Source organism: Balaenoptera acutorostrata, chromosome 2, assembly GCF_949987535.1.
Source record: "Balaenoptera acutorostrata chromosome 2, mBalAcu1.1, whole genome shotgun sequence".
Classification (NCBI taxonomy): Eukaryota; Metazoa; Chordata; class Mammalia; order Artiodactyla; family Balaenopteridae; genus Balaenoptera; species Balaenoptera acutorostrata.
In genome coordinates, this window is record NC_080065.1 from 173,416,902 (window position 1) to 173,433,243 (window position 16,342).

Below are 16,342 nucleotides of genomic sequence, written 5' to 3' on the forward strand. Positions count from 1 at the left end.
GTGACAGCGTGGGTTTGGGGCAACCATAGAGGGGGCACAGAGAGATGGGGGTTCCAGGGGGAACTAGAAGGGGCAGCGGGTGTCCTGAGGGGATAGGCAGAGTGTAAAGACTTCAGGGTCATGAATCAGGAGGGTTTGTTAGGAAAGGTGGAGGGGTCCAAGTGGAGAGGGGTGTCAGGAATGTCGCCCCTGGTGAACCGTAGCGCCCCCCAGAGGCCCTGCGTCCGGAAGCCCTGCCTCCGCCTCGCCCCTGAGCAGCTCCGCGCGCCGCCAGCAGGGGGCGCACAGGTGTAAAGAACAGGCACCTGGCCACACACCTGTGCGGAGCCCGCCGTCCCCCCTCCCCACGCAGGAATGGCGGGCTCCCAGCTGCCGCAGCCGCTTCTGCGGCTCTGGTGCTGCTTGCTGGCTCTGGCGCTGCTGCTGAAATCTGGTGGGTGTTCCGGAACTACCAGTGTCACCTCTACAGGTAAGAACAAGTAAGAAGGAGATCCAGCTTCCAGGAAGCTGGAGGGGGCATATGGCCTAGCCACACACCTGGCAACTGGACTCCTCCCTTAGACCACGCTGCTCTGCCACTCCATCCCTCCCCCCAAAAGGGCTGCTCCTTCTCCCAGAAGCAAGGTGGGGAGGTCGTGAGAACTGTGGGAGCACCACCACCCTTCCACCCCCCGCCCCAGCCCTGAGGCTGCCAGTTCCGCCACCCCAGCATAACCTGAACCAGCGAGAGGCTGGTGAATGCCTCATACCCAGTTTGGGGTTCCGTTTCAAATCTCAGTTTTTCTTAGCCAGACCCCAAAGGGAGAAGTGTGAGGTCCCCAGGACCATGGGGGTGCGGGCGGGAGAAGGGCTCACTTCCTGGTCACTGAGCATCTATGGCTCCCAGGAGAAGTTCCTGGCGCCTGACTTAATTTCTTTTTACTTCCCTATAAGACAGTTCCCAGGGTGGAGAAGTCATCGCTCTCTCTGACCCATGTCCCAGCCCCAAACCTGGAATATCAGAGTGGAGGCCACCACACGTGAGACTCTTATAGCAGACAGGGGCTTCACTCAGAAGTCACCACATTTATCCCCATTTCATAGCTCTGGAAACTGAGGCTCAGGCAAGCTGAGTCTCCCAGCATGTGCCAGACCCAGATTAGAACCAGTTGACTTGGCTCATGCCAGTCTCCTGGTCTAGGAGTCTCTGGGCAAAGCAAACTCCTGGCACAGTGCATAGAAACAGCCCCATTTTACCTTCTGGTCAACTCTCCAGCAGCTCGTGAGTGCCTGCTCTGTGCCAGGCACTCAGTAGAGTTTATGTCCTCAACAACCTCCTCCTTGCAGGCCCACTAGTTTTCCTCAGTTTGCTTTAGAAGTTCAACTCCTCAGAGGTCTAGCTTGGCTTGGGATCCACTGTGGCCCCTGAGTCATCTTCATTTCAGCAGAAACCTCTTGTCATCTGTATTCCTCCTCAAATAATGGTGGGAGGCATTTTGGGGAGGCTGAACTCTTAGTCCTTGACTCCTTGGAGGTCTTTGAGGGGCCTTCTTCCCATTTTCCAGTCACCTGGGGCCAGACTCTCTACCATTCTGAGCCTCAGTTCCCCACCAGTAAAATGGGGATGAAGTCAGGCCAGTGCACCATGCCTCTTCTAGACTCATCTGTCATCCCCGCAGGGCCTGGGAAACTGGACAGAGAAACAGGGTCTGCATGTGGACCTTGCCCCCTGCTGGGGCCAGTGCCAGATATTATTTCCGCATTTCTGCTGCTTGGGGTGAGGCAGGGGAGGAAGCACAAAGATTGGTCCAGGGCAGAGTGGATGGGGTGGGGCAGGGAGTGGTTGATGAATGAACTTGCAAGCAGTTAAGGTGCCCAGCAGCCTGGAACTGGGAAGGAAGTAATTGTGGGGGGCAGCGCATGAAATCTTTACCCACCCTCAGCCTGGCCCCTGGGCTCCGTGTCTAGGATGGGGTAGTAGCTAGGGAGCAGCTGGAGCAAGGTAGTGGGGGTTCCAGAGTCTTAGAGCCCAGGCCTCTGTGCCCCCAATAAAACTCTGAGTTTAGCCATGGGGACCTTCCAGGTACCTGGGGAAGGAGATTAGGGCTGATCCTCCTTGGGAGCTCTGAGGTGGATCTCTGCCGTCAAACATCACCTTGTACCAGACCTGCGTGAGCTCTCAGAGACTCTGACTTCCTGTGATGTCCATTTTACAGACAAGGAATCTGAGTCCCAGAAGGTTTAAAAGAGTTGCTCAGCATGCTGCTTGGGTTGCAACCATTCCCTATATCCAGAGATTTCTAGACCCCTGAAGCAAGAGTAGGGGGCAGGGAGGGTCCACCCTGAACTGGAACCCTGGCTGTGGGAGTTCAGATAAGGAAATTCAGACAAGGGCACCTCAGTTTCCCACTGAGCACTCACGTGGTGCACTAAATCCTCCAAGTCTCCCTAAGTGCTGGGCGTCGTCTCTCTGACATAATAGGGAAAGAGGCATCCAGAGGGGAGTCTGGGCCAGGGTCACAAGCCCTTGTTCCTAATCATCTCCTCCCTGCACCCCAATGGTGTTTTCTTTTCAGGTGTTGCAGTCTCAGAGATGGAGGACTTGGCTTCCAGTCCTCTGACTTCTCCCTCCAGCCACCCCTCCCCTACTTCAGTGGAAAACCTCAACAGCCAAGAGAGCACAGAGAGAGGCTCCATCCCCCACCCTAGCACCCCTAGTTCAGAGGCAGATTCCATAACCCCCTCAAATTCAGAGGCAACCTCCACCATGCAGCCCACCTCCTCACAAGCAGAGACAGTCACCCACTCCAGCTCTGGCTCTCCCAGTTCAGAGCACACCCTCACCTCCCACTCTAGTCCCCTGAGTTCCATCTCCTTGACCACCCTGCATCGGAGCCCCACTCACCCCAATCCCAGCACGGTGCCTTCCTCCGTGTCCTCGGCCACCACTGACGGGACATCCGTGGCCTCTGACCTTGGTGAGTATTGGGACATTTGGGCAGATGGGGGATGGTTGTGGATACCAGGGTGCAGTTCTAAGATTGACCACCAGAGGGAGACACAGTCCTAAGAATATGCTGGGAAGGGCCTCGTCCCCCAACCCCAGCATCACCTAAACCTCTTCAGACCTTCTTCATTCCAAGCACGTTTTATTAAGCACCTATCCTGTGTCGGGCCCTGTGAGACACAGTTATGTTGGGAGACAGGTTATAAGCAAATTACATATTCGTTTCTAAAAGAACAAAGTAGAGCAGGATAAGGGGTTGGAATGTGAGTGCAAAGGATTTGAAAATTTTTAAAGACTATTCAGCCAAGGTCTTGGTTTGAAGGAGGCGAAGGAGGGAGCCACGCAGGTAGCTAGGGGGAGAACAGTCCAGGCAGTGAGCACAGCAAGTGCAAAAGCCCTGAGGTAGGACTACGCCTGGTGCATCTGAGGAAGAGTGAGATGGCTGGAATGGGGCTAGTGGGGGGCAGTGAGGGTGGGGAAGTTGCAGGGTGTGATCATACAGGGCCCCAGGGGTCCAATAGAGGCCAAGCATTTTCAGAGGGTCTAGAAAAATCTGTCATTCAAAATAATACATTGTCTCCAAAACATGCAAAGAAGAGTGCAAACACGAAGCCTAATAACATTTTGCTTAAAGTCACAGGATATAAACCATCTTCACGAAGTGTGAAATTTTGCACGTATCCTCAGAAAGTCCCTGCATTTGGGAACAGAGTTCTAGGTTGGATCATTTTTTTCACTTTGCAAGAACTCCCAGAAGTGGCCAACAATAGCTGTGGAAACACAGTGAACAAAATTGATTGCTTGTACACAAATATATTCAAAAGAAAATGAAAAAAGAAAAGAAAAGAAAAGAAAAACAAGAAAAACAAAAGTAAAAGGATAAAAATGTGCTTGAAAAAATGGTTACAGCAGAGACTGGAGAGGGAATTAAGCACAGCTTCCTGAGAGGGGACTTAAAAGGCACTGGGCCCTGGTGGGTGTCTCAGCCTTAGAAGGGATGGGGTCTAGGGCTGACTCAGAGCTCCCCTCCAGGTGACACTGGGGCCCCCGAGTTGCACAGGAACCCAGGGGTGGTGGTGGCCGTGTGTCTGCTGGTGTCTGTTTTGCTCATCGGATGTGTGATAATGGCCGTGAGGTACTGCCACACAGGCGTGTCTGAGTTCCAGAAGCTGGATGAGGTATCCATGGGGGTGGGGGGAGGCTAGGCTGGGGGGATTGCCCTCCCAAGCAGGGCAGGCCCCTGCTGCAAAGCCCACTGGTGCCTGAATAACCTCTTGTGTGTGTTCCTCCTTCAGGGGCTTGTGAGCCAAAGGTCATCCTCTGCCTATCACACACTGGAGTGATCCTCAAGAGGCTGGGATGGGGGACTTGGATGGGGCTGGGGTGTCTGGAGAGGGGCAAGGCTTGTGGGAATAAAGCCCCTGCTGTTCCTCTGAGGCATCCTGAATCATGGATTCATTTGACAAACATTCTTGAGTACGTACTATGTGCTGGGGTCACAGTGGGGACCATTTCTCCACCCTTATGGAGCCAACAGTCTCAAGGGGAAAGACTGACAACAGCCAGGGGATCAAGTGACATAATTTCAGATGGCTGAGGGCCAGAAAGTCACAGATTGGGGTTGTGGCTGGATCCCAGGGTCCCATGTGTCCAGGTTTGAGAGGGTAGGGAGGTCTCTCTGGAAGGTGCACCACGTGGCTTGTGGGATCTTAGTTCCCTGACCAGGGATTGAACCCGGGGCCTTCGGCAGTGAGAGCGCAGAGTCCTAACCACTGGACCGCCCAGCGAAGTCCCTGGAAGGTGATATTTGTGCCAAGACCTGAAAGGGCGAAGGAGCCACCCTGGGGGAAACCAGGGAAGGTGTCCCAGGAAGCAGGCACGGCAAGTACAAAGGCCCTGTGGTAGGAAAAACTAGGGGTGTTTGGGAAACAACAAAGAGATGAGCAGGGTCAGAGCTGGGTGAGGGAGGGATCTGTGGGGCACAAGGTGGGCTATGGGAAGAAGTGTGAGTTTTAGCCAGAACACCATGGGGGAGTCTCCAGCCAGCAAGTTCCAGAATCCGACCGGTCTTCTTTCAAGCCTTTAGGAGGGCAGATCGGCAGGGACAGCCTGTGCAAAGGCTTAGACGCTGGAAAGGGCCAGAAGCATGCAGAGAACAGGGAGTCAAAATGCCCTCTCTCCTCGACTCCCATTGCCTCAGTCCTGTTTCCCAGGGTCTTAGCATGGGCGTCCACTCTCTTCCCTCCCATTGTACAGGAGGGAAAACTGAGTTTGGGGAGGGGCAGGCCTGGGACTGGGGACCCTGGTGGGTCTGTGGGTTCTTCCTTCTACCCACTCCACCCCCAGGGACTTTCCAGGCTTCTCTAGCAGATTGGGACACGGAGGCTCCAGGCTGGGTCTCGACCGTGTGCCTTGGCCATGACTCAGGCCTGGAGCTGCCCCGTCAAGGCTGAGTTTAACCCACAGTGAGATGGGTGGTCAGAGAGGCTGGGGGTCAAAGTCACCCAGCACATCGAGGTGAAGCCCGCCCAGGGGAGGGTCATGCTCTGATGATTCTTGGGACAGAGGGGACAGCAGGGCCTCCCAGGCAGGCAGGCAGCAGGTCTGGTGAAACATTAACTCATGGCAGCTTGGGAGGTGGCAATGCACATGAACCCTTTTCCCCTGGCCACAGCCCTCCTCACCCCACAGCCCCTCCTGGGGGCCCCAGGTTCCTGCTGCAGCTCCAGCCCCCACTGTTTGTAGAGAGGGTGTTGACCAGAGGACCAGAGAGGGTCATCAATCTGCCTGGGGCAGCAGAGCATGGTGGGCAACTTTCCCGGAGCCTCCAGGGACCTCCCGAAGGCCATCTTCAAACTCCTGAAGACATACCTCATGGGCTCTGGCTGTGAAGCCCATGTCCCAGACCCCAAGCTGGTAAAATCCTCCTATTCTGACCTCAAAACTGCACCTCTCTCTGCCTCTCTGTCTCTCTGCTCTCTTTCTCTGTCTCTGTCTCCATCTTTCTGTCTCTCTCCATCTCTCTCCCCGTCTCTCTCTCCTCTTCTCTCTCTGGCTCCCTCCCTCTCTCATAAGCAAACACAAGAACAATTCAACTTAACACCTGCCCACTCTGGGCCCGTCCCTCCCCCTCCCCCCCTCCCCCCACAAACACACGTGGTCACGCGCTCCTGGCCACTCTCTCACACCTTCTTGGTGACACCCTCACACCCTCACAGTCGCTCTGCCCCTCACCTCCCGGCTGGGTCCTGAGGGTAGTATGTGGGTGTGTCCTGCTCAGACCTGGCGCTCAGACAGTTAAGGGGCTCCACTTGGGCGGGGACCCTGGGCCGCCTCTTGGGCAGGCTAAGTCCTCCCCTCCCCCGCTCCCTGCGAGGTCACAGGACTCAGGCAGGACTCAGTGGTGGCAGTGAGCGTCAGGCCTACCCAGGCCTCGCAGAGCTGGTGTGAGTTTGGGGGGTTCTCAAGCAGTGGGCTGGGGTCCCTGCACCCTCCAGAGCTTGGCTGGGAGCTAAATGGATCTCCCATGGGGCCAGGGGACTTCTTCCTGAGGGTCCTGATGTTCCAAAGCTGCTGACTTGGGCAGGGAGTTGGGAGGGGGCTTGGGGAGTATGTCTGGGCACCGAGCCCACTGCCCTTAGACGGAGGCCCCTGCAGAGGGCCGGGTGGTTGCCCCACACTGGTGCCTGTGGTCTGGCCCAGGTTACCTTGATTGAGTATCTGCGGGCTCCAAGAGAGGATGCGGGGTATGGGAGTGGGCCACCTGTCTGGGGGGGGGGGCTCTCACAGGAGTATAGCAGGGCCCTCAGAGCCCAGAGGTCTCATGTCCGTCTCCCCAGGTTCAGAGACACCTCGTGCTGCCATGCGGTGCAGCGGAACAGCTCTCTCCTTCCCGCTAAACGAGGTGAGCCGTGGGGAGCGGGCTGTGGCTGACGTGGGGTGCCCTTGTCCAGGCCATGGGGGAGGGGGGGTCCCAGTACTTGGAAACACCCAGAGCTGCCTGGAAACCCACTTACAGATGGGGGAACTGAGGCCCATAAAGGCCACTAAGACTCGATCCAAGTATCCAGCCCAGGGCTGCAGCCATTGCTTTTGGGAGCAGGGGACCGGGGTGGGGGGCATGGGGGAGGGAGGGCACTAGGGACCCCTTGGGTCTGGATGCAAGGTTTTTGATTGCCCAAGGGAAGGGGGCCTGGATGCCCTCAGTCCAGGGTGTGGAGGGTGTGAGGCCAGACATTCGGGGCAGGGAAACCGAGGCAGGAGAAAAAGACAGTAGTGAGTGGGAAACTGAGGCAGGAGAAAAAGACAGTAGTGAGTGCGGAACTGGGCAGAAGCTGGATTTGAATCCCAGGCTGATGCCTGAGTGGCTGGTAATTTCTCTGGGACTCTATATGCTTGTGTAAAAAAAGGGGGGTCTAAAATTTTGTGGCCGGAGAGAAGTCAGGATGAGGTGGTCCCCGGCAACAGGCAAGGTCCCACACGCTTTAACTCATTTAGCCACGCCCCAGCTGTCTGCGGGAGGAGGAGAAAGATAAGGGTAGCCCCAGTTTACAGATGAGGAAACTGAGGCCCAGAGAGGCTACCTCTCCCTTAAGGTGAATGGTTGAGCAAGATTTGAACCTGGGTCTTTGGGACCCTTGTCTGTGCTCTGAACCCCTGCCATCGAGCTGAGCCCCCAACTGCTCCAGCCGCCCAGGACAATCCCTGGCCCTCCTCTTTCATGTGGTGTGTGACCAGGCAGCCCCAGTGAACCCTGGCAGCTGGCTCCGTCTCCAAGTCGCACCTTCCTCCTCTGCAAAGTGGGGACCACATTATGCTCCCCCAAACACTCCGTTTACAGCATCAGTCATTCCACTTGCACGTGGAGTGCCTACTGTGCTGGGCCTGGGAACATGGAGGCTCACAGGCTGGGCAGACAGAAATTAAACCAAGAAAAAGGATAACCTCTGGAGGTGGGAGAATGTGAGTGAGGCTGCCCAGGCTGGGCAGGGAGGGCTTCTCTGAGGAGGTGACTTTTGAGCTGAAGAATGGATGAAAACAAGCAGCCAGCCACGGGGAGAGCTGGGGGAAGGGAATTTCCTACAGAAGGCACAGCCTGTGCAAAGGCCCTGGGGCAGGTTTAAGGAGCAGCTACGACAAGGCTGGTGAGGCTGAGGCAGGTTGAGTGAGGGGAGAAGAGGAAGGTGAGAGGTGGTGGAGGGCAGGGACTAGGGCACGTGGGGTCTTGGGGGCTGCGGTGAGGGGTGTGGATTGTGATCTAGGGGTGCTGGAGGCCACAGGAGGGTTAGGATCAGTCAAGGGACAGATTTACGGTTTGTCTTAGAGGCAGGACTTGGGGTCGCAGCCAGAGCTAGCTCATATCAGGATTTCAGAGACAGGAGAGATGGACAAATCAAGACGGCTTCTCAGCCTCCCCGCAATCCCTTCCCCACCCAGGGCCTCCTGCCAGGCCCTCTGTCCCCACTCCAGACTCTCAAGGAGGAAAGCAATCAGTCTGGAGTGGCAGGTTTATTAACGCTGCAGCTGAGAGGCCTGGAGGACCCTCCCCTCCCCCACCTGCAGCTCTGAGAGCCCCCATCCTTACCTTACACCACCCCGGGGGAGAAGCAGCTGGGCTAGGTCCTGGGAGTCGGGGCTTGCTGAAGAACCCACCACCCAACCCCCTGCAGATGCTGTCGACTGCTCCCCACAGGGCCTGTCTTGTCTGTTTCACCCCAAAACCAGCCAGGCCCCCCACAAGCCCAGACCCAAACATCAAGCTGCCTCCTCTGGCTCCCCCTGGGGGCCATGTGGAACCTGGATTCACCAGATTGTGGTGCTTCCTCCCAAATCTTCCCCATCTAGGTCATGGTGGCCCCACTCATCCAGAGAACTGTGTGACAAGTCACCCATCATAATCACGAGTTACCCTTGAATCTCCTTGAACACCCTATGGCCATGGCCCATCTCTCAGCCACCAAAACATGTCCCGCATCCACTCATGGGCCCCACCCTGGTCCATGTCCCACCCAGTTGCTGCCCCAGCCTCTATCCTCCCCCAATGATCCCTGATGCAGACACAGGAGACTTCTTAAAATCATAAAGCAAGTGGTATCTCTCTTTTTTTTAATTTTTAAAAACTCATCGGGGGCTTCCCTGGTGGCTCAGTGGTTAAGAATCCGCCTGCCAATGTAAGGCACACGGGTTCGAGCCCTGGTCTGGGAAGATCCCACATGCCACAGAGCAACTAAGCCCGTGCGCCACAACTACTGAGCCTGCGCTCTAGAGCCCACAAGCCGCAACTGCTGAGCCCACATGCCACAACTACTGAAGCCTGTGTGCCTAGACCTCGTGCTCTGCAACAAGAGAAGAGAAGCCACCGCAATGAGAAGCCCGTGCACCGCAACAAAGAGTAGCCCCCGCTTGCCACAACTACAGAAAGCCCACGCGCAGCAATGAAGACCCAACACAGCCAAAAACTAAATAAATAAAATAAATAAATTTATTTAAAAAAACTCATTGGTGTTTATTTATTTACTTACTTATTTTTGGCTGCGTTGGGTCTTCGTTGCTGCGTGCAAGCTTTCTCTAGTTGCAGTGACTGGGGGCTACTCTTCGTTATGGTGCGCGGGCTTCTCACTGCGGTGACTTCTCTTGTTCTCTTGTTGAGCACGGGCTCTAGGCGCGTGGGCTTCAGTAGTTGTGGCACACGGGCTCAGTAGTAGTGGCTCGCGGGCTCTAGAGCGGAGGCTCAGTAGTTGTGGCTCATGGGCTTAGTTGCTCCACGGCATGTGGGATCTTCCCAGACCAGGGATCGAACCTGTGTCCCCTGCATTGGCAGGCAGATTCTTAACCACTGCGCCACCAAGAAAGTCCCGCAAGTGGCATCTCTTGAAAGCTCTCAATCCACTCCCAGAACCACCCCCGAGGCCCCACATCAATTCCCCACCAACCCACCTCCTCGCACTCCACTCCAGCCTCCCCTCGCTGTTCATCAAACCACACCAGCTTGTTCCCACTTCGGGGCCTTTGCACATTCTGTTCCCTCTGCCAGGTATGCTATTTTCCTAGTTCTCTCCTGGCCAGCTCCTTCTCCTCTTTCCAGTCTCAGCTCAAAGTCATGTCCTCAGAAGGGCCCCTAACTACACCTGAGCAATATTACTGGCCCCTCCCCCAATCACTCTCCAGGCCCTAACATGGTTTAATTTTCTTTCTAGCACCATACAAACTATCTTTTTGTACTGAATGAATAAATGAATGAATATAAATGTGGGCAAGTGGTTTTCCCATCTGGAACTCAGTTTCCTCAAGAAGAAAACAGACATCTGACATCTCAGTGGGCCTCCTGTTCTGAGAGGGGCCCACTGTCTCCACACACGCCACCCTCAGCTTTCCCTGCACACCCTCCCAGCTGCCAGGAATCCTCCCCGGGGAGGCCTAGGATGGAACACTTCGATTCTGCATTAGAATTCAGGCGCCCCTGGGAGAGGGTGGTGACGGTAGTGCTCAAATTGGGTGTGTGTCAGCAAAGAGTCAGGTATCCTAGGTCCTAGGAGGAGCAGATTCGTGCAAAGATCTGAAGGGAGAGGGGGGGGAAATGAGCCACCCCCAGCTGTGTGACCCTCAGCAGGTCATTTCCTCTCTGAGCTTTAACATCCTCCTGTGTGATATGGGAATAAGAAGATCCACCTCATAAGGAAGGAAATAAACATAGTAGACGTTCAACTGATGTCCCCTTCTCTCATCTTCTTCCCCACCCCCCTTACCCTGGCTCTTCCCTGATCAGCCTTGTGGTCTTGGACCTCAGTTTCCCCATCTGAATGTTGAGTCTGATGGTGGAGACGGGCTCACTTGTGAGGTGCAGGGGCAGAGCAGGAGAAGGCTGACTCTGAGCTCTGCCTCTCCCATGTTTGTTCCTTTGGCTCCCACTCCTACCCCCACGGCTGTGGGTTCCAGTTTTGGTGCCACTTCCTGGGGTCAGCACTGCGGACAGCTCCCAGCCTACGACTGGCCCGTGCCGGACGAATCCTTTTATTATCAACAACCCCAAGGAATCTGTTTGGATTTCATCACTGGTTCACAGATGGGGAAACTGAGGCATTCTTGGCCTAGACCACATGGCATGGATTGAATCCAGATCTGTTGGGCTGGAGAGCGCACGCTCCCGACTCATCAACTCATCCCGATTCTGTTTGATTTTTAAATGTCCCAAGTGTTTACCCAGCATATGCTTGCAAACACTATCTCATTTAATTTGTCCTGTAAAGGCCTTCCTTCAAGAAATGAGTCACCAAAGCTCAGAATCCGGAATCCCATCTCCACCATTTACTTGCCAACTGCAACCTTGGGCAAGTTACTTAACTTCTGAGCCTTGGTTTTCTTGTTTGCACAATGAGGATAATTGTATAAAATGGCCTCATTGTGTTCTTGTGAGCTAACCCATGAGGGATCCTTAGAACACCACCTATGTGGAGTGAGTGTACAAGAAAGATTAGCTATTGGTACTGTCATTATTCACTTGTTTACTTATTGCATACCTTATTTTTATATTTTAATAAATAATATACTATGCTAGAATACCATTACAGTGCATATTATTATAATAAATAGCAATGTATTATATAATGTTATAAACAATGAATATACTGTGTATTAATTGATTGATCAATAAATATTTTTGCAAAGCCTACTGTGGGCCGGGCGCTATTCATATCTTGCAAAGTTGAGATCCACATCCCCATTTCATAGATGAGGAAACTGTGGCTCAGAGAAGGAAATTCACTCAGGGAATAAGTAGGACTGAGATACAACTCTCCAGGTCAGTCCAGGAATCTAGGTGAGGGCGTCTCAGAGTCTCATGGTCCCCGGGGTCCCAGAGAGGCCCCAGGCCTGGGAACTTGCTCATATTTTGTCACTCTCTCCCCAGTCAGTCTGGGAGTCGGCGGATTCTGGCTTGGCCCCCATGAACCCCCTTGGCAGTGGTGTCATCCGGAGGTGCTTCTCAGGGACCCCATTGCTGCCACCACTGTCGAGCCGTCTCGGGACCACTGGAGACGTGGAGCTCAGTGCCTGTGTGGTGTTCAACATCGAGGCTGGAGGGAATGAGCAAAGCCACAGCCTGGCCCCAGGCAGGTGAGGAGGCATGTGGGGATCAAGAGGGCCTGTCCCAGGAGAGGGAGAGTACTTTGTCTAGCTGAACCTTTCTTTAACTTGTTCAGCAAGCATTTATTAAGCACGTACTGTGAGCCAGGCCCTGTACTGGGAACACAGCCATGGGCAAGTAGGTGTTCACAGGGGGATGGTGGAGATAGACTCATACTAGCTGGAGAGATCAGGGCAATATGGAAACCCAGAGGAGGCTTCTGACCCAGCGCTGGGGGGTGGAGGGGGTGGAGGGGGGGAGGAAGGGCTGGTTGGAAGAAGTGACATCTAGGCTTAGCCTAAAGGATGAAGAGAAGTCAGCCAGGAGGAGCACAGGGAAGTGTGTGCCAATTAGAAGAAACAGAATGTGCAAAGTCTTGGACTCAAGAGTATCAGACGCATGAGGAGTTGAACATGGGTCACTGTGGCTGGAGGGTAGGAGGGGAGCCTGGGGAGGTGGGCAGGGGCTTGACCACCCAAGACTTCATGGGGTGTAATGGGGAGACATGGGTGGGTTTTCAGGGGATCGAGATTGGCATTTTAAAAAATTCCCTGCGACTGCTGTAGGCAGAACGGTCAGGAGCAGTAGTGGAAATAGCTGGAGCCCAACGAAGAGGCCTGGGTAGTTCTGGGCAGGAGAAAGTGGTGCCTGGACCAGGACAGGAGCCATGGGCTAGAGAGAAGTAGGTTATTTATGAAGTAGACACATCAGGCATTGGTGGACACCAGCAGGGGGTAAGAGAGAGGGGGCACTGGTATGGGCAGCTCCTGGTCTTTGACCCTTCACATGTGACATTTCTTTTCATCCTTGCAACAATGCCAAGAGGTGGGAATACCATCATTACTCCCATTTTCTGGAATAGAAAACAGGTTTGTGGAGGGAAAGTGACAGCCAGCCAGTGACAGAGCCCACATCTCCCACCACTGGACCAAGTTGTCTCCCACTGTCAGCTTTGGAGGGCAGGGGACTGAGCCATATGTAATGGACAGAGAGAAGCAATTTGTTTTGCATCACCCAGCAAGGTGTGGTAGTACTGGGGCTGGAGCTCGGTCTGCTTGACTCCCTGGCCCAAGCATTTCCCATTCCTCCAACTTGGGGACATAACTGGGGCAGAGGGTAGACAGTCTTCATGGGAAATATCCTTGAGATGTCCTTGTGAGCTCTCTGAAAAGATCGGGGCTCTTCCTCTCCCAAATCTGCTGCACCAAATGGCTGCAAATGCTTGCCTTCCCCAGCCACACCCACCTTCTCAGCCCTGCTCTTGTCCATGTCTACTTCTGTTAACCATGATGATAGAAAATATTCTCGCCCTCCCTTTGCCACTTCCCAGGAAATTACCCCTGAGATTAGAATGTCTTGTGGTCAGGGCCTTGAGTTTCTAGCACTGTGGAAGGGAGGGGCAGGCCTGGGATTTGAGGGCAGCAATTGTGACTGTGAGGTGGGACCCAGGGCGTCACAGGGCGAATGAGATCCTGCCATTTCTGCTGAGGATCTGGGTGTCGGTGTGGCTATAAAAGAGTGCCCCTCTCTACCCACCCCCACTGTTGGCAATCCCAACCAGAGGCAGCTTCTGTGTGCCCATCCCAGGCATTGGAGAGCCCTGCCACAGCCCTCCCCCATCTCTCTTTACTTCCCGGATTCCTGCCCTGCGTGTATGGGGGTTTTAAGGTCCCAAAGAGACCCCATCTGGGGCTGAACCGCTAAGCCTACCTTCCTGAGCAGAGAGACTGCCATCTGTGCCTACCACTGAAGACCAGAGCCCTTGACTCTGCTTCCAGACTCGTCTTTGCTACAGTCATGGGGGAGGGTTGAGGACCCACCACTGCTTTCAGCACCTCCTGGGCAGTCGGCACCCTGGTCTGAAGGTTCTCCTGAACCCCTGTCTGTCTTCCTGCCCTGCCTTTCAGAACCGACAGGTTGCGGACAGCTCCTTTCTGTCTCAGCCACCCGGAGCTCCTGCATCTACTACCTTCTTTCCTTTCGGCATCAGGAGTCGGGGCAGTGCCTTGGTGTTGGCGGTCTCCAGAGCCCCTGTTTTCCCGCTCTCCATTCAGCAGCAACCGGGAGGATAATTTCTGTCTTCACTCCAAGTCCGTGTCTTGCCCCTATTTCGTTCAGCACTAGAGGGGACGTCAGGCCATTCTTGGCGCTGGGGATCTCCCCACACCCTGTCTTCAACCCTCACCCGCAAGTTCTTCTTCCCCTGCTATCTATCCTTCAGCACCATCTCAACGAGGACAGCTCCTTGATGTCAGCCCCACCTTGAGCCCCTGTTTCTACCTTCTCCCGCCTCAGCACCGCCGGCGCGGACAGCTCCTCCACCCCCGGCTCTGGCCGGACCCGGGCTCAGACACTTCGCTCCCGGGGACCGCTCCCGCGCCCTGCTCTCTGCCTGCTCCCCGGCTCGGTCGCATGGAGACCCCGGGGGTCCAAGAAGGGGTAGAGGCACCCCGCGAGCTGAACCGCGCTCGCAGCTGCCAAGGCATAGCCAGGGCTCCGAAGCACCTGTGGCGGCAGCCCCGGCACCCCATCCGCATCCAGCGGCGCTTCCACTCAGACCCGGACAAGTCTGTGGGCCGCAGGGAGCGGGACCTGAGCCCGCGGCCGGCGCTCGAGAAGTCGCGGCGCTCCTGGCCCTCCTCCTTCCACAGGCGGTAGGTGGGCGGGGGCAGGGCCCTCCCGCGGAGTGGGGGAGGGGCGCGCAGGGCCTGGCGGGAGTAGGGGAGGGTCTTTGCTTTTCCAGGGGCGGGGGTCTCTACCTCTTGGCTGAGGCTGGCGCTTTAGAGGAGGGTGGAGGTGGGAGGTGGTAGTGCCATGATTGCTTATGGGTCTGTGTGACCTGGTGTGCCCAAGTGCCGTTGCATCCGAATGCGTGTGAGTCTGAGCAGTTGCGACCTCGTGTGTGCTATCTGTTGTGTGAGTGTCCACAGCTGGCTGTGTCTCTGTGGGTGATGGGATGTGTTCAGGTGTGTGTGTACCAGTTACCTACGTGCTTGGGTGTTTCCCCTTGTGGTGCCCCTGTGTGTGTGGCTGGGCACGACTGTCCTCGCTCTGATCCAGTTGGGTGTCCAAGGGCCCTCCAGACCCTGGAGTGTCCTCGGGTGTTTGTGGGTTTGTGGCCACGGCAAGCATTTCAGGGGAGCTTGGGTTGGGTATATGAGAGGGCCAGGGCAGGCTGTCTGCTGTGCTGGGGGAGGAGCCTCCTCTGCGGCGTGTCCACACACACACACACACACACACACACACACACACACACACACACACGTGTCCGCTGATGTCAGAGGGAAGCCTCTTGGGGAGCCTGAGCACAGGATGTTTCTTCCACACAAGAATGAGGTGGAGAAGAGGGGAGCAGAGGTGGGGGAGGGGCTGCTCCCGTTTCATATAAACTGAGGGAAGGGGGCAGAATAAGACAAAGACAGAATAGAAACACAGAAAAACAGGGGCCTTAGTGGGGTCAGAGGGGCCTCAGTGCCACCAAAGAGCAGGGTCCAGGAGTCCCAGGCCCTCCTTGGATGGGAAGGGGAGCTAAATCAGGCCAGACCTAGAGCCCTGGGTTTGAGGCCAGGCTGAGTGACCTTGGGTGAGTCGCTTTCCTCTCTGGACTTTTCTCTTGCCTTGGTCCCTGGACCTCCTGGGGCCACAGGCTTCTTGATCAACAAGCCTGGCCTAACACCCCAGCCTGGCCCTCCAGCGGCCCTGGCTGGTGTCTGGGGCAGAAGGGCCCCACGGCCCAGAAGGGTTGGAGCTTTCCCAGGTGACCCAGCAGGCCCCTTGCCTCCACCCTCCAGCCCTCAGCTCCTCCTCCCCTCTCTCCCAGTGACTCATGATTTTCCATCTTCAAGAAAGAACAAACAGAGACTAGGTTTGGGCCCATCTTGGGGGAGAGCCACGTGACTCTGGAAGGCAGGAGTGGTGGGTTGTGTGCCTGTGAGTGTGTGTGTGTGTCCCGCCCATGCATATACGTGCTGATGTGCTGGGAGAGGCTCAGCCTTCAGGGAAGCTGGGTTCAAGGCCAATGTTCTGTGCACTGCCAAGCAAGCGGTGGTGCTTCCCTGAGCCTCAGTGTCATCAGTGAGATGCAAACACAAACTCATAACTTCTGCATTCTGTCATGAGCGTCCTGTGTCAGAGCATAGTCCTCAGCTGTGGCCCTCCTCCCCACTACCCCAGGTGGATCACGTGGGTCTGGGAGCGTCTGAGCATCTTGTTCAGCAAGCATTTATTTAGCAGCT

At 55.5% G+C, this 16,342-nt stretch overlaps 1 protein-coding gene across 1 annotated transcript; it reads left to right on the forward strand.

Annotated features, from left to right (window-relative positions):
* The first annotated feature begins 354 nt into the window (after positions 1-354).
* On the forward strand, positions 355-4,352 carry CIST1 (colon, intestine and stomach enriched 1). Its single transcript, XM_007195618.1, has 4 exons — positions 355-469; positions 2,556-2,957; positions 4,019-4,164; positions 4,282-4,352. The coding sequence occupies exons 1-4, from the start codon at positions 355-357 to the stop codon at positions 4,327-4,329; spliced, it is 711 nt and encodes a 236-aa protein (XP_007195680.1). The 3' UTR covers positions 4,330-4,352.
* Positions 4,353-16,342: the final 11,990 nt, after the last annotated feature.